General features: G+C 59.2%; 2 protein-coding genes across 15 annotated transcripts in view; both read left to right on the top strand.

The window, feature by feature from the left end:
* TCF3 (transcription factor 3) overlaps positions 1–9451 on the top strand; it is a 35879-nt gene extending 26428 nt beyond the window's left edge. For 3 of the 14 annotated variants that reach the window (XM_079915899.1, XM_079915900.1, XM_079915889.1), the window contains 7 exons: positions 49–127; positions 915–988; positions 1343–1504; positions 1579–1681; positions 4240–4369; positions 4554–4789; positions 7074–9451. In XM_079915899.1, coding sequence (XP_079772025.1) covers positions 49–127; positions 915–988; positions 1343–1504; positions 1579–1681; positions 4240–4369; positions 4554–4789; positions 7074–7216 — 927 coding nt within the window. In that variant the 3' untranslated portion in view covers positions 7217–9451. Of the gene's footprint in view, positions 1–48; positions 128–914; positions 989–1342; positions 1505–1578; positions 1682–4239; positions 4370–4553; positions 4790–4922; positions 5054–6629; positions 6857–7073 lie in introns of those variants that run through there. The other 11 variants (XM_079915897.1, XM_079915898.1, XM_079915896.1 and 8 more) reach the window with 11 other exon arrangements.
* Positions 9452–14244: 4793 nt separating this feature from the next.
* UQCR11 (ubiquinol-cytochrome c reductase, complex III subunit XI) lies at positions 14245–18341 on the top strand. Its single transcript, XM_079915945.1, has 3 exons — positions 14245–14377; positions 17319–17467; positions 17967–18341. The coding sequence occupies exons 1-2, from the start codon at positions 14328–14330 to the stop codon at positions 17437–17439; spliced, it is 171 nt and encodes a 56-aa protein (XP_079772071.1). The 5' UTR covers positions 14245–14327; the 3' UTR covers positions 17440–17467; positions 17967–18341.
* Positions 18342–19217: the final 876 nt, after the last annotated feature.

Below are 19217 nucleotides of genomic sequence, written 5' to 3'. Positions count from 1 at the left end.
CTGACCAGCCACGTGGTGGCCCTTTCTCTCTCCCTGTCCCCGTCACAGATCTACTCCCCAGACCAGTCAAGCAATAACTTCTCATCCAGCCCTTCCACCCCCGTGGGCTCCCCACAGGGCCTAGCAGGTCTGTGCAGCATGCTGGGGGAGGGGACTGGGTCTGCTGACTAGCCCCGGGTGGGCGGGGAGCTGGACAGACCACATGCCTCAGAGCTCACGTTCCCTTGGCCCTCGAGGAGGGCTCCCTAGAGGATGGGGGGCTTCTAAGCCAATGCTCCTAGGTCACAGCAGAGGCAAAGGTCAGGAGGTGCGACGCGGCAGGCCATGCGTTGTGAGCGTGAGGGGCATGTGGGATCCAGCGGGGGGGCCTGGGATGCCCAAGAAGCAGAGCAGCCGGCCCGAGGCTCCCGCCTGGACTCCAGGACATGGGCATGTTGGCATTAATTCACCCCAGAAGCTGTTAGGCACCTACTGTATGCCTAATGTTTGGCTTTGCCAAACATTAGGGGGGCCGGGTCCCCTGTCCCTAAGAGGTTGCACCCGGGGCTCAGCGAGGGGCCGTGGAGAAGTGAGGGCCACGGTCTCCAGAGGGCACACAGGCCTGCACGGTGCCTCTGGGGCTCCGGTGGGACGGGACTGGGAGGGGCCGCCTGCCCCGTGGGTTTTGCAGTTGGAGAAACTGAGGCTCAAAGATGTGACCTGCCCACTGGGTTCACACCCCAGCCTGGCAGAGCTGTCGGGCCAGCTGGGCTGAGATTTAGACGTGGGTCCCTTAGACTGCTCTGTGGGCGTGGGAGCCCCTGTGTGGCCAGTCTGGGCATCACAGCCGCAGACTCCCAGCCCAGCCTTTCTCCTTCCCTGGGTCAGGCTGCACCGACCACCCCCCCCCACTCACGCTCATCTGCCCCTTCCAGGGACGTCACAGTGGCCTCGAGCAGGAGCCCCCGGTGCCTTATCGCCCAGCTACGATGGGGGTCTCCACGGCCTGGTGAGTGTCCTGGGGGCTGGGGAGGGTGCACCCTCGTGGGAGCACAGGGAGCAGAGGTGCTTGTGAACACACAGGGACACCCGTTTGGGGTGGGGGGTGGCTTCGCATGTCTGCCATGGCCACAGAGCCACATCCTGTAAGGTCTCAGGTGTCGTGGAAACAGCAGAATGTGCGACAGGACAGGTGCCCCTTGACCAGGTTAAACTTCTCAGCTAATTTGTTGGGAATAGGGTCCAAAGCTGGTGGGTGGCCAAAGCTGTGGCCGTAGCCTGTGGCCCGCGACGGGCAGCTATGCTGTTGGCAGCTGTATGGGGTCCCGGCGGCCCAGGTCCCTCACCCCTGTCCACCCCACAGCAGAGCAAGATGGAGGACCACCTGGACGAGGCCATCCACGTCCTCCGCAGCCACGCTGTGGGCACAGCGGGGGACGTGCACGGACTGCTGCCCGGCCACGGGCCGCTGGCCTCAGGCTTTGCTGGCGCTGTCATGCCACTGGGCGGGCGGCATGCTGGCCTGGTGAGTGCTGGGCAAGGGCAGGCCGGGGGGTCGGTTGGGGCCAGGCCAGCACTGATAACCCCCCTCGTCCACAGGTGGGCGGCAGCCACTCGGAGGATGGCCTCTCCAGCAGTGGCGGCCTCGTGCACAACCACGTGGCCCTCCCCGACCTCTCCCGGCCGCCTGACTCCTACAGCGGTAAGTCCCTGTTACGTCCCCTGTGCAGAGGTGGCTGCACCCCAGGTGGCCCACACCGTGGGCCCGCCAGTAGGTGTCACTCCTCCTTGGAGCCACATTCCTCCTCTGGAAAATGGGGACTGAGAGCCACCCGCCAACCTTCCCGGTGGCCTATGGGCCCGGGACTGTCCACCCGCATCTCCAGTTGAGGAAACTGAGGTCCAGGGTAACTAACTGGGCACTGGTGCGGAGAGGGGGAGATGCCCCCTGCCACATCACCAAAGCCCTACCTGGCTTGGTGCCAGGATCCCACAGGGGTTGGGAGGGGCCCTGCTGCTTCCGGGGTGGGTTGCTACCTCTCTCTCTGTTCGCCCGGTCAATCGGAAGAGTCCCAAAAGGCATATGTTTAGTGTCCATCGTGTGTCTGGCACTTTTCTCGGCACCAGGGAACAAAACAGATCAGGCAGAGAAAGGGGGTGACTTGTGCGGAAACTGGAAGGTGAAGGAAGCGTGTCAGGATGAGTGCTGGGGAGAGAGTTGTGTGTGTGTGGGTGCACGCGTGCAAAGGCCCTGGGGCAGAGCTGTGCCTTGTGTGTTGGAGGAACAGCAAGGAGGCCCGTGTGTCTGGAGCAGAGTGAGCGAGGGGGAGAGAGGGAGGAGGGCAGGGACGGGGTAGGGGATGGGGCAGGTCGTGCAGGGCCTTGGGGAGGACTTGGGCTTTTACCCCAGGGAGGTGAGGGCCCTGGAGGGCTGTGGGTAGAAGAGGGGCAGGGCCTTGCTCAGGTGCTCATAGACGTCCTCTGGTGGCTGCTACTGGAAGGACAGACTGGGTGGGGGGCTTGGGTTGGAAGTGGGAAACAGGGCAGAGGGGGACTGCTGGTCCAGGAGGAATGGTGTGGGTGGATGCTGTGGACTGGCCTGTGAGGGGCCGAAGAGGGGGCAGTGGTGTGCGATTTCCAGGTGCTTTGAAGGATTTGCAGATGTGGAGGAGGAGGTACGGTTCCAGTCTGTAGGTGGGGTCTCGGGGTCCTTGGCACACAGTGGAGTTGATGGTGGGGAGCCTGGGCAGGTCCCAGGTGGGGCAGGGTCTTAGGCGGGGCCAGGGTCCCGGGCAGATCGGGGGGGCGGGCATTGAGGGGCCTGGAGGAGGGTGCACTACATTGGATGCTGAGTTGAGGGCCCCGTCAGGGCAAGTGGGGCGGCGTTGGTGGAGTTCTGGGTTGTTAATTGTCTGGGGAAGCAGAGAAATCAGCAGTAGCGAGAGGGGCAAAGTCACTTGGCACGAGGTTAGCTATAGAATGGGGTAACGGGCAGGCTTGCGCATGCCCACTGGGGTTTGGGGCCCTGGGTGTCACAGGGTCCCGTCCCAGGGTCAGTTAATGCTGACCCTGCAACAGCCGGTGAGACCCAGGCCTGGGGAGGATCCAGGACTACACCCACCCTGCCCCCATCGACCTGGTGAAAAATGCGCTGTGCCACATGCTGCGCGCATTTGACCGCAAGGCCCCCCTGAACCCACCACACAACCCTCAGGCCCGCCTGAGGGCCCTGCAGCCCCAGAACCAGCCTGACTCTTGACTGGGTGTCCAGATTTTGTCACTGCACACCTGGGTGGCGTCTGGGGACATCTTTGGCTGTTACAGGGGCAGGGATGACGCTCAGCCCCCACAGGGCCCAGGATGCCCCGGCCTGGTGGCAGCAGTTCTGAGGGAGCCCCCGAGCTGGTCTTTTAAGCACTGCCCGCGTCGTGCGGTTCAGCTGCGGGAGAGCCCAGGCCAGTCCCGCGGCCACGTGGTGGTTTCAAGCAGCTGTGTGCCCTCGGCCGCGGGTCTCTTTATGTGGCCTGGGCCTGGGGTTTTGTGGGTCATTGTCCTACTGGGTGGCTTTCCCACCCGACTGCTTGCTCAGCTGCCATGCAAGGACCAGCCCTGGCCTCACGGGACAGTAGGTCCCGCCCCAACCTGGGCCCACGCGTGGGCGCTCTTCCGAACCTTCCGAGCGTGTCTCCTGGTGGCGGGTGTGATTCTGGGTTGGAGGGTTGCTGGGCACACACGTGCCCGCCTTTTCCAGATAAGGCGGAAAAAGTGTTTTCCAAAGCGGTCACACCCATAAGCGATACTCAGACCTGCAGCATTTCAGCATTTCCTGAAGCGATGACGCAGATTGCAGGCTCCCGGGGGCCCTCCCTGCCCCCCTCGGGCTTCTCCATCACGTCCGCACTGACTTGTAGCAGTTCTTTGGGATCGTGGGGACCTGCCCTTTGTTGGCTTGTACGTGACGGCGTCTTCTGTCCAGTGGCGCAGCCGCTTATTTTCTTGGTGATGAGAAGTTCCCAATTTTGATATATTCAAGTTTATCGATTTCTGTTTCTTTTGAGGACAGCTCCTTAGCGTTTTAGGAAACAGTTTTCCGCCCCTGAGTGGCCACGACATTTCGGCGCACTTTCTTCTGAAGGCCTTTCGGTCCGTGGGGTCTGGAACGGGTGCCCGCGTGTGGCGTGAGGCCGGTGTCCCGCTCTTGGTGGGCTTCTGGGTGGCTTACCGTTGCGCACGGAGGCCCCTGACTCCGGCCCGTTGCAGATCTCGGGCGCGGCGCCGCCCCAGGGCCCGGCGACATCAAGCGGGAGGAGCAGGAGGACGGAGAGAACGTGGCGGCCGACACCGCCGAGGACGAGAAGAAGGACCTCAAGGCCCCGCGCACCAGGACCAGGTGCCGCCCCCCCCACCCCCACAGGCCGGCTGCGCACGCGCGCCCCGTGAGGGCGCCGGCTGCGCATGCACACGGGGGCCTTTCAGGGCGCCCGTGCACACGCACGGGGCGCCGGCTCCTGAGGCCGCGGCAGGCCCTTGCCCGGCCCTGCCTCACTGTCTCCCTCTGGCCCCTGGCCCCGTAGCCCGGACGAGGACGAGGACGACCTTCTCCCCCCAGAGCAGAAGGCTGAGCGGGAGAAGGAGCGCCGGGTGGCCAATAACGCGCGGGAGCGGCTGCGGGTCCGAGACATCAATGAGGCTTTTAAGGAGCTGGGGCGCATGTGCCAGCTGCACCTCAACAGTGAGAAGCCCCAGACCAAACTGCTCATCCTGCACCAGGCCGTGTCGGTCATCCTGAACCTGGAGCAGCAGGTGCGAGGTCAGTGGGGGCGCCGCTCCCCTCCCCCACTGCTGCCCTCGCTCTCCCCTCCTCCCTTCCTGGAGCCCACCTCCCCTGCGTGACATCCCCCGCTGTGACCTTTCTCCCTTGCCCTGTGACCTTTTCCCTGCAGTGACATCACCCCTGCAGTGACCTCCTCTGCTGACTTTCCGCCTCCTACAGTGACCAGCCCCCCTTCAGCGACCGTTTTCCATTTCCCTGCTGTGACTATCCCCCCAGTGACCATCCTCCTCTGCAGTGGCCGTTCCCTCCTCAGTGACCATCTCCCTCCTGACCGTGGGCCCTCTGCCTAGCCAGGCCCCATTGCTGTCTCCAGTGGGTTTTTTTGGCCGTGCTGCGTTGGCAGGCGGGATCCTAGTTCCCCAACCAGGGATTGAACCCGCACCCCCTGCAGTAGAAGCGGGGGAAGTGTTAAACCACTGGACCGCCAGCGAAGTCCCATCCCATTGTCTCCTCAAGTGAGAGGAACAGACTCTCGACTCCTAGCCCTGTAGCCCTGGGCACTTTGGCACAGAACTGTCTCCTCAGACCCCAAAGACTCCACCTGCCCAGCCCTTCCTTCTGAGGAAGCCCAGAGTCCGGCTGGCAGGGACTCGTGTCCCCTGGCTCCCAGAGAATGTCACTGTCGCTCTAGCTCTGAGCAGACACTTCGTGGGGCGCCTGAGCTCATCGGTCCCCACTTGCAGGTGGGGTTCACCCCCCATCCCCAAGGCTGAGTGAGGGTCAGGGAGGCTGTGTGACTCCCTCCAGCTGATTCCTTAACGACCCCCACCCCACCCCCGCTGCCCCATTAACCCTTTCTCTCCTGCAGCGCTGTCGCTTGGACCGGAGCTAGGGCCCTGGCCTGCCGCCCACTGTCCCCTGAGCTCTGGGGTTTCCGCGTCCCCACGGCGGCATGGGCGTCACGCCGCGTCCGCCCGCCTCTCTGCTCTCTGCCCCCCGTGCTCCCCCACCCTGGCCGCCCACCTCCTCATTCCCACCGGCTGCCCTCCTTACCTCGCACTTGCGCCCAAGCGCTGAAACGGCAGGGCTGCGACCCGGGCCTTTCCTCCCCCACGGCCCCCATCGGGACTTGAGGGAAGAAAGGGGCCCCGAGGCCTGTCTGTCAGTTTGGTCTGCACGCTTGTCCTGAGCTCCGGCCGCCGCCGCCACCCGCGGGGGTCGCTCAGGCCCGAGGGCAGGGTGGGCGGGCAGGACGGGCTCCCAGGGAAACAGGCAGATGGAGAGGTTGTTCGCGCAGAGCCCCACGCTGCGCCCCTGGGGGGCCTGAGCTGGGGTGTGGACCCCGTGGTCAGCTCTCTGAGCCCCTGTTCCAGACTCGTTGGGGTGACTCAACACTGTGCCCGCCACCCAGCGGTTAGAGCACAAGTGCCAGGCCTCAGGGTCCTCCAGGCAGGGCTCAGGGCGGCCACTCCAGGCCCAGCTCTCAGGCAGCCAGGGTCCAACGTGGGGCAGGTGCAGTCCTGTGGCGCCCAGGCATGAGGGGTCTCCAGGCTGTGAGCTGGTTTGCTTCTGTGGACTCAGTGTCCTGAGCTCTGGGAGCCCCAGGCCTAGCTCTCCTTCACCCAGCAAGCAGCTGCTCTGAACGGGGAAGGTCGTCATCCTGGGGGTGGGGGGCATGGGGCCTCCCTGTTTCCTGGCCGGTCCTGGGCACGGCGAGCGGGCGGGGGCAAGGGCTGCGCCCAGCTCCATGCACATGCGCGGGTGGGGGTCAAGGCCCCACCTCCTGCCAGGCACACGGCATGCGCACTCGCAGCCAGCGGGTGCCCTCCCCACGACCCCCGCTCGGGACTAACGGGGCCCCGGTGCTGTGACCCAGCAGTACGGAGGAGGTGCTGTCCCTGGAGGAGAAAGACCTGAGGGACCGGGAGAGGCGCATGGCCAATAACGCGCGGGAGCGGGTGCGCGTGCGGGACATTAACGAGGCCTTCCGGGAGCTGGGGCGCATGTGCCAGCTGCACCTCAAGTCGGACAAGGCGCAGACCAAGCTGCTCATCCTGCAGCAGGCCGTGCAGGTCATCCTGGGCCTGGAGCAGCAGGTGCGAGGTAGGCGCCCGGGCCGGCCCCGCCCCGCCCTCCCGCCCACCGGGGACCTGAGCCGCCGGCGCCCCCCGACGCTCATCCTGCTCTGTAGACCCCCGGCCCGTATGGCCTTCTCGGGGACGGGGACAGGTCGAGAGATGGAGCAGCCGTGCGGGCCCCCCCCCCCAGTTCTTCCTCCCCCCGGGGACCCTCTCCCACAGTGCTCTCCCCCTCCCCCCAGAGCGTAACCTGAACCCCAAAGCGGCCTGCTTGAAGCGCCGAGAAGAGGAGAAGGTGTCCGGCGTGGTCGGAGATGCCCAGATGGTGCTGTCGGCCGCCCACCCAGGCCTGGGCGAGGCCCACAACCCTGCCGGGCACATGTGACAGGAACGCTGCCCAGACGAGTGACCCCACCTTGGTCTAACCTGGGACAGTCAACGCCAGGCGCCTGGTCCCCACCGCACGCAGCCCGTGGTCAGCCTTGAGCCAACACCGCCCTGGGCGCTCCGGAGGCAACACCACCGCCAGGCCTTTGGCTTGATGGATCCTGAAACTGCGTCTCGGCCCTGCTGCCCAGGCCTGGGCGGCAAGGAGCATTGTTTTTGTTTTTGGTATATACATGTTGTCAGACAAGAAAATGAATGCCTTAAGTATAAAACGTGAAGACTCAAACATACCGTTCACAGGAGGGAAATGCTGTGCGGAGCCAGCTTGGTCGGCAGCCACCAACCAGCAACTTGTGCCTACGCCTGAGAGGTTTTTTTTTTTTTTTTTTTTTTTTAAGGAAAATAAAAGGAAACTTAGTTATGAGAGTTTTTTTTTTTTTTTAATGTAGAAGAAAATTAGTAAGAATGATGCCTTTGGTCTCTTTTTTTTTTAGCTTTTTTTGCGTATGTTTTCTAAGCAACAAATTTTTTTGTATAAAAGTCTCGTGTGTCTTGCTATTTTTGCTGCTGTTTCTAGAAATGAGCATTGCATTTCATGATCAACAAGGTTATTAAAAGTTGTATTAAAAAGACCCCAGGACTTCCCTGGTGGTCCAGTGGTTAAGATTCCACGCTCCCAGTGCAGGGGGTACGGGTTCAATCCCTGGTCGGGGAGCTGAGATCCCTCGTGCCACGTGGCGTGGCCAAAAAACTTTAAAAAGATCCCGTGTAAACTTGAGGTGCCCCCGCCCCGGGAGCCACTGGACCAGGGGTGGCAGGTGCCGTCCAGTTCAGGTTCTAGTGTGGGGGGCTTGCTCTTGTGGTTTTGCTCCCTGCAAAGTAGCAGGTGGGCCCTTGCTTGGTGGGGGCCTCCCCTGCCAGATCTGCTCCCCTCCCTCAGGAAGGGGGACACCCTGCTGGGGCACCTCCAAGGAGGCAGGGACGCTCCCCTGTCACACAGCTGAGGTTCCTGCCCGCAAGCAGCTCGGGTCCCCCAGGCCCCTGCCTGCGGCCTGCCAGCCCCACATCCCTCCAAATCCTGGGACCTCTCTCAGACGGGACTTTGTGAGGAGCAGCATTCCTGGGCCCGGGGCCTGCGTTGCTGAGCGTGGTGCTGGGGGGCCTCCCTAAACACCCCGTTCTTCATTTTCTGAACTCTGGCACAGAAACCCCCTGCTCCCCGAGTGGCCTTCCTGGTGTGGACTGGGGAAGTTACAGGATCCCCCTGCCCAGAAAGGCCCCCAGGCTGTGTGTCTGTCAGGGTTGACGCCCCACTGCAAACCAGGAGGCTGAGCCGCTCTCAGGCCCTGGGTGCCAGCTCCCAGGCCTCCCCAAGTAGCCCTCTCTCCCGTATGTTCAGGGGAACCCACTCGGCCTGGGCTGTCCCAGGTTTAAACAAAGTCCAGGGCGGTTGGTCACCTTACGTGTCACCTGGGTGTGGGGTCAGGCCTGCTGGGGTCTCACCTGCCCTCCCTCTACCCACTGCAGAGAGGCCTTACGTACCCCCAGGCTGGCTGCGTACACCCCACCCTACCAGCATCCCAGGTGTCTCCCCCCAAACCCCCTCACTCCCCGAGTACTGGGGCGGCCTGACTCCTCAAGACTGGAACTCCCCACGGCTGGGGGCCGGGTGCCCCACGGGAAGCTTGAGGGAACCCCAAGGCCAGCAGGAGCGGGACATCCCAGCTTGGGGCCGGGGCCACCTCCAGGTCCCTGGGATCCCCTGGGGTCTGCCCCTAAGACCGATCAGGGGATTCTCCTTGGTGACTCCCCTGGTCTGTGGGTCTTGTCTCTCTTTGGGGAACCTGCCTCAGTTTCCCTCTGCCTCGGGCCTAACCCACAGACCCAGATGGGCAGGGGCTGAGGAGCCTCTGCGGCCCCCCCGAGGCCCACAAACTTTTGAACTGTGTATTACATATATAATTTAAGTTTTATATATTTTATATATATATAATGAGATTAACCCAGCACGGGAAAAAGTAGCCTTGGGGGAGGGGAAGAACTACAATTACAGGGAAAATTGTGCTCTGAGTGCCTCAGGATAACTGATTTTTTTAAAAACAACAAAAAAGTTTTTTAAGTAGAATAATTTTATATAAGTGTCAACACAGCTGGCTGAATTCTTTGGGATTTTTAATAACGATCCTCTAAAGTCGATTTGGAGACCTGTACATAACAGCACTGTAGCAATAAATGTGACATTTTATGACAATACTCTGCTGTCCCTGGATCTTTCAGCTGCTGTGTGCTTACAGATGAAAAGAGGGGTTGGGAAGGTGGTGCCCCCGGTGTCGGTGTCGGCGTAGGCGCTCACTAGGTGGCCTGAGTACATCCCACCAAGGATGGCCCGGGGTGTTGTGGACTTATCCACACTGCACATCTGGACAGCTAAAACAGCTCGGCGGGCGGGCAGGGGGCTTGGAAACCACAGGAATCTGTTTTTACACATTCTGCAGGCCAAATGTCCCGGGTCCAGGTGTGGTAGGGCCGCGTTCCCTCCTGACCACCCCCCCCCCCCCAGGAGAGTCCTTCCTGCCTGCCTCTTCCAGCTTCTGGGGGCCTCAGGTGTGCCTCGGTTTGCAGCCGCATCACCCTGATCTCCACCTCCATCTTCAGGTGGCCTCTCCCTGTGTGTCTTGTGTCCAGGTGTCCCTCCTACACACACACCTGTCATTGCCTTAGGGCCGCAAAATCTCTAGCATGACCTCATCTTAACCAATCACATCTGCAAAGACCTTATTTCCAAATAAGGTCCCGTTCACAGGTAGCAGGGGTGGGGGGTGGTCAAGACTTGAACATGTCCTCTTGGGAGGACACAGTTCAGCCCTCAACCGGGGTTTGATGGGGTGGTGGTGAGCAAGGCCACAGACACTGGGAAAGGTGGCCACGGTGATTCCTTGTTCTAGAAGCAAAGTTCCTCGGGCAAAGCCAGGGAACTGCACTTGGAATAAGGGCTCCCGGGATGTGGAAGCTGACTGGCTCCTGGCAGAAGGCCACTCCCTGAGTTAGTAGGTATGTATTTTAACATCTTTATTGGATCCCAATGCAGGGGGCCCAGGTTCTATCCCTGGTTAGCGAACTAGATCCCACATGCCTCAACTAAGACCTGGTGCGGCCAAATAAATAAATTAAAATAAATAAAAAAATATATATTTTAAAATAAATAATGTAATACACCAAAACCCACTGAATGATTGATGCACACTGAATGGGTGAATTGTATGGTGTGTGGATTATATCTCAATACAGGTGTCTAAAAATATCTTAAAGGTGCCAAAATCCTTATCCAGGGAGGCGTCGCCTCTCTGTCCCAGCAGGGGTTGGCTCCATGAAAATTTCTTGAAGGAGCATCTGCTTGACTCAGGTCAGAGAAATCTGGTGGCAGGGGCTTGGGCACAGGGAAACTGGGGCGGTGGATGTGTGTGTGGCTTGACAGTGCCAGTGGTGTCGCAGGTGTGTTCCTGAGTCCAAGCCTTTCAAAGCCTGCGGCTCCCCATCTGCTGGATGCCCACCGGGCCCTCCAGGGCTGACAGAGAACGTGCAGAGCCCGGTCCTGGAACAGCCCTGACACCCACAGGCCAGGGAGGGAAGGGACATGCCTGACTGAGACAGATGGTGCCGGGCTGCAGCAGGGTGATGGGAACCACAAAAGAAAGGCCCACGTCCTGACCTGTGAAGGGCACCCTATTTTGAAAAAGGGTCTTTGCAGATGTAATCAAGTTAAGGATCTCAAGATCATCCTGGATTAGGGTGACCCCCAAATCAATGACAAGTGTCCTTATAAGAGACAGAAGACAAGAGACACAGACGAGAAGCCACGTGACAACAGGCTGGAGGGATGCAGCCACAAGCCAAGGGATGCCGGGGTGGGGTGGGGGCGGGGTGGCAGGGGACAGAAGCTGGAAGAGGCAGAAAGGACCCTCCCTTGGAGCCTCCGGAGGGACCACAGCCCTGTGACACCTTGATCTCAGACATATGGTCTCCAGAACTGGAAGAGGATAAACCCCTGTTGCTTTAAGCCACCCAGCTTGTGGTCATTTGTCACGCAGCCACAGGAAATTAATAGCATCTGTGCCCTTTTTTAAAACGGCAAAACATCCAAACGCAACAGGGACTCTTCATACCTCGCTGGTCGGAACACAAACAGATACAAGGACTTTGGAAAAGACTTTGGCGGTGCACCTGAAACTAACATGTTACACATCAATTACACCTCAACAATAATAAAAGCCTGTGGCAGTTTCTTCTACAGTTAAACATAAGCCTCCCCTACAAGTCAGCCAGCAGCCAGTCCACCCCAGTCATCCACCCAAGAGACACAAAGACACATGTCCACACAAAGACCTGGATGCAACTGCTCATTGCAGATTCCTTTCCCATCGCCAAAACGTGGAAACCACCCAAATGTCCTTCAACAGGTCAGTGGGTAAACACAAGGGTCCACCCACTCCATGGTCCACGACTCAGCAGTGGAAAGAATGAAACTCTGACGGAAACAATGGCTTGGATGATTCAAAATAGCTACGCTGCGTGGACAAAGCCAGACACCAAACAGAACATACTCTATGATTCTCGGTAGAAAAGTCTAGAAAATGCAGACTAATTCACAGTAGCGTGGTTGTAGGGGCTGGAGGGGGGAGTGGGCGGGGTCCCAAAGGGGCAGGAGGAAACTTCCAGGGGACGAGGGGGAGGTGTTCATTATCTCCACACTGTGATGGTTTCATGGGTGTGCACATATGTCGAAATACCAAGTTGTATGTTTTAAATACGTGCATTTTTGTAGGTCAAGTATACATCAGTAAAGTTGTAAAAATTGTAAAAGAAAAGAATCCAACAGATGAACGGATAAACACCATGTGGTCCCTCCACACAGGGGAACATCACTCAGCCATGAAAAGGGGTGAAGCCCTGACACTCGCTACAGTGTGGATGGACCTTGAGAACACGACGCTCAGTGAGAGAAGCCAGACACAGAAGGACACACAGGGTGTGATTCCATTGATGGGAAACGTCCAGAACAAGCAGATGCATAGACAGAGAGTGAATTCCTGGTTGTCAAGGGCTGGGAAGGGGGTGGGGGGTGGAGTGACTGCTGATGAGGACGGGGCTTATTGGGGTGATGGAATGTTCTGGAATTAGATGGAGGTGGTGGTCGCACAACCTTGTGAATGTACTAAAGACCACTGAATTCTACACTTTACAATGGCTAATTGTATGTTATGTGAATTTCACATTGATGAAGACAAGAAAAGTCGTTCCGTTTCCTGAGGGCCAGATAGGGATCCTGCATGGAACCCAGGAGGCCAGGGCAGAGGGCCAGCAGGGTGCGAGCGGGGCCAACCGTTCTTGCTTATCCACCATCTCTTCTGGTCACAGAATCCTGGTATTTTCTTTTGGGGATTCTCCTCCAATTTCAGCCCACATCCTCAAATGAGAGGGGCCAACTCTGCCCTGTTTCCACAGCACGCGAATGAGAAGCAGCTTGGGGGCATTTTCTGTGATTATTGGGAAAGAGGTGCCATCTTCCTGCAAGGGTTGCTGTAATGTCAACCAAGAGTTTCTGGGTGCCTCTGCTCAGAGTTCACCACAGAGTAAGGGCAACACAGAGGAAAGAAGAGCTGAGAGATAGAGAGAAGATTCATAATCATATTGCTAGACTCCTGGATGCAGCTGTGCCTGAAGCCATCTAACATGCCACAGAACTTCCTTCTGTTCTCTTAAGCCAGTTTTTGTTCTTCGTTTATCACTTGAAATGAAAAGCATTCTGCCTCGTGAGCTGAAGTGCATTAAGCAGAAGGAACAATGCGGCAGAGCTTCAGAAACTGCTGGATCCAGGACCTGCAGCCCCAAGGCCTCTATGCCCACTTCTGCTCATCTTTTCACGCAGGTCTAGTCTCTGTCTCATGATTTCTAATCTCTGTCTCAGATTCTACAATCTCCAGGGTGGCCCCTACATCCCACTTTTTAAGTTTCCATCGAGGACAGAGACTTAATTCAGGTCCTCTCTGATCCCAAGCTCAAAAATCCCAGGGCAACTGGAAAGGCGGAGAAACAATGTTCAACTCAATAGCAACGAGCACCCCTCCTGCCCAGACCATGGTCTCCAACCAACCCCATGGTCGGAGGCCAGGGCTAGGTGAGAATCTGCAGCCCTCTGGGAACCGCAGTCTTGGAGGGTGCCGAGGGGCCGATCCCAGCAGGATGGGCTGGGCTGGTTAGACAAACCCCACAGTGTCCAGTCCGCATCTCCAAGCCTGCATTCGACGCTGGGACCCCGGAGGCGGTGAAAGGAGAAGGCGAGCCCGAGCGAGCCTGGGGCGGCGGAAAGCCGAGGGAGGAGGACCCACCTGTCCTGGGTCCATCAGCTAACAGGTGGCATCCTGAATGTTGACAGCGCGAGGAACCAGGCCTCCCTCTGCTGCCGGAATGAGGAATCACTCCCAATCGAAACGTGCAAACAATTTGCCACCGAGCCTCTGAGCAACAGACAACAAAATGCCAGCAAACCGAGGCTCGGGGAAGCGCTGTCATCTGGCCAAGGTCCCACACACAGCGAGTCCAGTGACAACGCCTAATTCCTCCAAAAGGGAGTTCAAATCCCACCCTTCCCCTCTGTGCGACTCTGGGCTTAACCCTTCCCTGTTTGGCCTGTTTCTTTAACTGTAAATAAAGTTCTGGCACGTAATAAGGACACAAACTCACCAGTCAAATGTCGCGGGCCACACTTATTCGCTGGACGTTGCGCAGCTTGGGGCCACTCTGACCGCCGGAGCGGAGAGGCAGACCCCGCGTACTCACGTCACGTGGTCAGAAAGCCCCGCCTCCCTGGCCCGCCCACTCTAGTCTGCGTTCTTCAGACCCTCCCCGGAAGTGAGTGCAAATATTTTCCGAGTCTGCGCGCGCAGCGGCGGCGGTCCCCGGATCTCGAGCGGTCACCCCGCCTGGGCTGGGCTGGGCCGGGCAGGGCGGGGCGGGGCCTCCCTGCGGGCCTGCGCGCTGCTGGGGCCGCGCCTGCGCAGTGCGCCCGAGCCGGAGGGGCCAGGGTCACCCTGAGCTGAGACGGCGCCGCTATGTTGGAACGGTTCGTGGGCCCGCGCTACCGCCAGCTGGCCAGAAACTGGTGAGGATGCGGCTACCGCCCCCGGACCCCTTGTCCTCCCAGGTCCCAAATGGGGAAACTGAGGCACAGAGCGGCGGCGCAGTCTGCCCCGCGAGTGGCTGGCCCCCAACCCTGAGGCGCTTTGCCTGGGGGCCGCGATGGTGCCCACCCAGTCCGCGCCCAGCACCCCCGGCTCAGCTCCTGGGGCTGGAAACTGACCCTATGCGCTCCTGGCTTTGCTTTTGTTTGACGTTGTTGTGAAGCCGAGGGCTGCGCCTGTCCTTGACTGACCCCCGTGGGAGGCGGGTGGGATGGGGGTGACCCCACGTGGCAGCCGGGATTGGGGAGCACACGACGTGAGGCGCTGAGAAACAGCGGGCCTGTACTCCGCAGTCGTGTCCCTGAGCCCCGGCAGGGACCTTCGGGTGGACAGTGACAGTGGCGCTTTACAGCTGGGGTGACCCAGGCTCAGGACGAAAGTCCGTCCCTGGCGTCGGGTGGGACCGCCAGCGGCCCCTGCAGCCCCTACCGCGGGCGGCTCGAGCCTCCGGGCGCTGTCGGTCCGTCCCCATCTGCGCGTGGTCAGAGCAGCGACCCTCTCATCCAGGGTTTCGTTCAGTCGGCAGCAGCACCCACTGAGCAACTGATGTGTGCTCGCACTTACCACTGAGTCGGGTGCCGGAGACACAGCGATAAACGGAACTTTCCTGGCTGACGCTCTAGGTCGTGGACCAGAACAAAATTAAACCGATGTGATCCACGGCATGAGGTTGATGTAAAGTAATAAAGGGGGTGGGTGCAGTCCTGTCCCACCCACACTGGCTTCCTGAGGCCAGGAAGCGGGACTCACCCCCAGGAGACACTATGGAGTTGTGGGGTCTCAGTCTCGGAGCATCCGCGCTCACCAGCGGGGTACTCTGCATTCAGCTCCTCCGGGCGTCTTCCTGTGAGGAGGGGGAGGAGAGGTGGTGAGGGTGTAAAGAAGTCCCACGAGGGACTGTCAGCAGCATCATCACCTTCGGTGCCCCGTGGAGGTCAGGCGTGTGGCCACCTCCCTCTCTGTGAGCTGCACCGGGCCCCAAGGGGAGTGGCCAGGATGATGGCGGGGCGGGGCGGAGGGGGGCGGGCGGTGGAGGCCTCCCTGAGGGCAGGCTCCTCTGACCTCAGCACCCCTCAAAGCTGTTGGGCAGTGAGAGGAAAGATTCCCTCTCTGTTCGTGACACCTGCCCCAGAGCCTGTTCCAAAAGCAGCAATAACCCGGGACCCCACCAAGGCGCAAAGTTGAGTTGTACGGGCCTCTCCCCAGGGTCTCCCCAGGGAGCAGGGGGTGTCGTTGGTGAGGCAGGTTGGGGAGGGGGTGTTGCTGCTTCCATCTCTCCACCCCAACACCCCAGGCCCATGGGTTATGGCGATCCGGTGAAGTGGGCACCCATGCACAAATTCTGCCCCTGCACAGACCAGTGATGGAGCCTGTGAGAGTTCTCTGTCGCTGCATAACAAAGAGCCCACCAAATGCAGCAGCTTTGCAGACATTCATTATCAGTTACTGTGGGTCAGGAATTGGAACACAGCTGAGTCCCCTGCTCAGTGTCTCATCTGAAGGCTTTACTGGAGGATGTGTTTCCAGGTCACACCTGTGGTTGCAGCAGGGGACCACCCTCAATCCTCTGCCACAGGGGCCCCTCTACAGGGCAGCTCACAAACTAGCAGCTGGCTCCCCGCAGAGAGGGTAAGAGCAAACGAGCACGCCCTGACGGAGCCAGTCCCTAAAAGTCCATCTCAAAAGTGACATTCCCTCGCGGTCCGGTCCAGTGGTTAGGACTCGGCGCCTTCACTGCCGGGGCCTGGGTTCAATCCCTGGTCGGGTAACTAAGATCCCGTAAGCCGTGTGGTGCGGCCAAAGAAAACCAAACCAAAACGAAAGAAGTGACAGCCCATCATCTCTCATATTTGATTTATCAGAGGCGAGTGACTGGATCCTGCCGACCTCAAGGGGAGGGGCTGTACAGGGGTGTGAACACCAGGAGGTGGGACTATTGGGGCCGTCCTGGACCCTGCCCATCAATGGACGTAAATGTGGAGTGTGGTGGTCTTGGAGTCCCTGCCTCGGCTCTGCACCCGGTGGGCTGTGTGTCTCCGGGGCATGGCTTGCCCTCTCTGTGCCTTGGTCTCATCTGTGAGACAGGGACCCTGATAACTCACACCTCCCTCAGTCCATCGGCTGTCTCAGGGATCGAGCTGCTGCAAACCACATTAACGTGCCTACCTGCAAAGTTTAGATATCCTTATGCTTTACAAGCTTGGGCTTTTTTTTTTTTTTTTTTAGTGGAATTCCTCAAATAAAACCTTAATCAGGGACTTCCCTGGTGGCGCAGTGGTTAAGAGTCTGCCTACCCAAAAAAAAAAAAAAAAAAAAAGAGTCTGCCTCCCAGTGCAGGGGACCACGGGTTCGAGCCCTGGTCCGGGAAGATCCCACATGCCACGGAGCAACGAAGCCCGTGTGCCACAACTACTGGGCCTGCGCTCTAGAGCCCGTGAGCCACAACTACCGAGCCCACGTGATACAACTACTGAAGCCCGCACGCTCACAGCCCGTGCTCCGCAACGAGAAGCCACCGCAACAAGAGAAGCCACCGCAATGAGAAGCCCGTGCACCGCAACTAGAGGAAGCCCGTGTGCAGCAACGAAGACCCAGTGCAGCCAAAAATAAATAAATAAATTTACTAAAAAAACAACAAAAAAAACCCTCATGCATATCCTCATATGAAAGCAGATGGGAATGGAGTTGCCTCAGGGTCACTTGCCTGGTGCCTGCCCTCGGGGTCATCAGCAGGATGTGTCCACAAAGCTGGGCAGGGCCCGGTGTGTGGGGGTGGTGTGGGCACCTGATAAATGGCAGCTTGGGATGGGGGGGATCCGGCCACGCTACCGGGAGGGTGAGGCCTGACCCCCGTTCTTGCAGGTTACCCACAGTGGGCATGTGGGGCACCGTGGGAGCCCTGGGGCTGGTGTGGGCCACTGACTGGCGGCTGATTCTGGACTGGGTGCCCTACATCAACGGCAAGTTCAAGAAGGACGATTAATTAAACCCATCCCCCTCGGACCCCTCCGGTAAGTTTCAGCAGCTGTCGGCTGGTGTAGCCCGGGATTCCTGAGCAGCAGAGGAGCAGTGTTCCCCGCAGGTCCAGGGCTGGACCGGCAGGTGTTGGGGGCACACCTGGAGAACCCTGCCTGAGGGCGGAGCCCTGCACTAGCCTCCTGCCTGGTGGCGCAGAGCTGCCAGCCAGCAGCCTCGGTTTGTGGGGCTGGGGAGTGGGCGCTGCCCCTCGGGGCTCAGTCCTGGAGGCTGAGCCTGCACCCTGGGTGGGGCGGAGGGATGCCCCGTTTTACAGACAGGAAAGTGGAGGCTGGCCTCCCTGGGCGGGCTGCTATGAGCACTGACGAGCCTGGCGCTGTGCTGCCCACCTGACAGCCCAGAGTGCACGCGCATCCCCATTTCACAGACTCCTAAGTGGCACAGCCAGATCTGGTGTTAGAGCCTGTTGGCGGCGTCTGTGCTCTTACTGGGCGCTCAGCATCTGCTGCTCACCCTGTTTCATTCCCCCTCCAGGTGTCTGGTGGTGCTGCCCCCTTCCATCTGCATCTGGAACGGCCCAGGCTCTTGGGATTGACCTCGAGGAAATACACGGCGCGAGTTAGGTTTCCTACGTTGGTGGAAATAACTTTGGTGTGTGAACACACATGGCATTAAACCTCACTCTGAAACCTGCTGGCCTGCACGTGCTCATGCTGGGGCTTGGTTATGTTGACTGCAGGCCCAGGGGCCCAGATGACCCGGGGAGCCTTTCAACTCCAAAACTGCAAATCTGCAGTTTCCCAGCGGCTGGCAGACATGGTTTGATTACTTCAGATGTTTAGTGGATAATACCTGCACGGGGTTTTTATCGATTGCTGCCTTAAAAAGTTACCCTTGACCTAGTGGCTGCAGACGAACATTCCTTATCTCTCAGCGAGAATTTGGGAGTGATCTGTCTGGGGGGGTCTTGGCTGAGGGTCCCTCATGAGGTTGCAGTAGTGGCATCGGCTGCATGATGAAGGGTGGCACCGGGGTGGGGTGGGGAGTCGGGGCTTCCCGGAGGCCCCCTCACGTGGCTCCTCCCCACGTGGGCCTCCCAGACGCTGCTTGAGCCTCTCTACTACACAGCGGCCCGAGAGCAGGCAGGGAAGAGCCTCTGTGCCTTTTATGACCTACTCGGGACTCTCAGGCCATCTCCTGCTCCACACCTTATTCGGGAGGAGAATTAGGCTCTGTGCCTTGAAGGAGGAACATCAGAACCTGTAGACGTGTTAAACCATCACCGGGGATACAAAAATGAGCGGGTACACGAGGATATACTGCATACAGGCAGTTCCCTCCAACTCCTGCCAAGTTCCGGAAAATTCTAGAAACGTTCTATTTGTGAAGAAGAGCTATTTTATTAGTCTGTTTGGGCTGCCACAACAAAACACAGGCCAGGCAGCTTAAGCTACAGAATGAGTGTCTCACAGTTCTGGAGGCTGGAAGTCTGAGCTCAGTTCTGGCAGGGTTGGTTCCTGGCGAGGGCCCGCCTCCTGGCCTGCAGACAGCCCCCTTCTCACTGCATCCTCACGTGGCCTCTCCTTGACGTGAGCAAGTGAGCTCTCCAGGGACTCTGAGGACATGCTAATTCTAGGGGACCAGGGCCACACCCTTCTGACCTCATTTAACCTTAATTGTTTCGGGGGGGGCATCTCCACATACAGCCACACTGGGGGTTAGGGTGTCAGCATATACATTTCAGGGAGACACTTTCAGTCCACAGCAGCTTTGTATATTTTAACA

This window comes from Stenella coeruleoalba (assembly GCF_951394435.1).
Source record: "Stenella coeruleoalba genome assembly, chromosome: 3".
NCBI classification, from domain to species: Eukaryota; Metazoa; Chordata; class Mammalia; order Artiodactyla; family Delphinidae; genus Stenella; species Stenella coeruleoalba.
This window is presented reverse-complemented; position numbering and strand designations above follow the sequence as displayed.

Excerpts from the sequence above, each read along its gene's own strand:
- UQCR11 (XM_079915945.1), top strand. The coding sequence starts at position 14,328 with ATGTTGGAACGGTTCGTGGGCCCGCGCTACCGCCAGCTGGCCAGAAAC. Across the intron at positions 14,378-17,318 it reads CGCCAGCTGGCCAGAAACTG|GTTACCCACAGTGGGCATGT; the intron begins GTGAGGATGCGG and ends CCGTTCTTGCAG.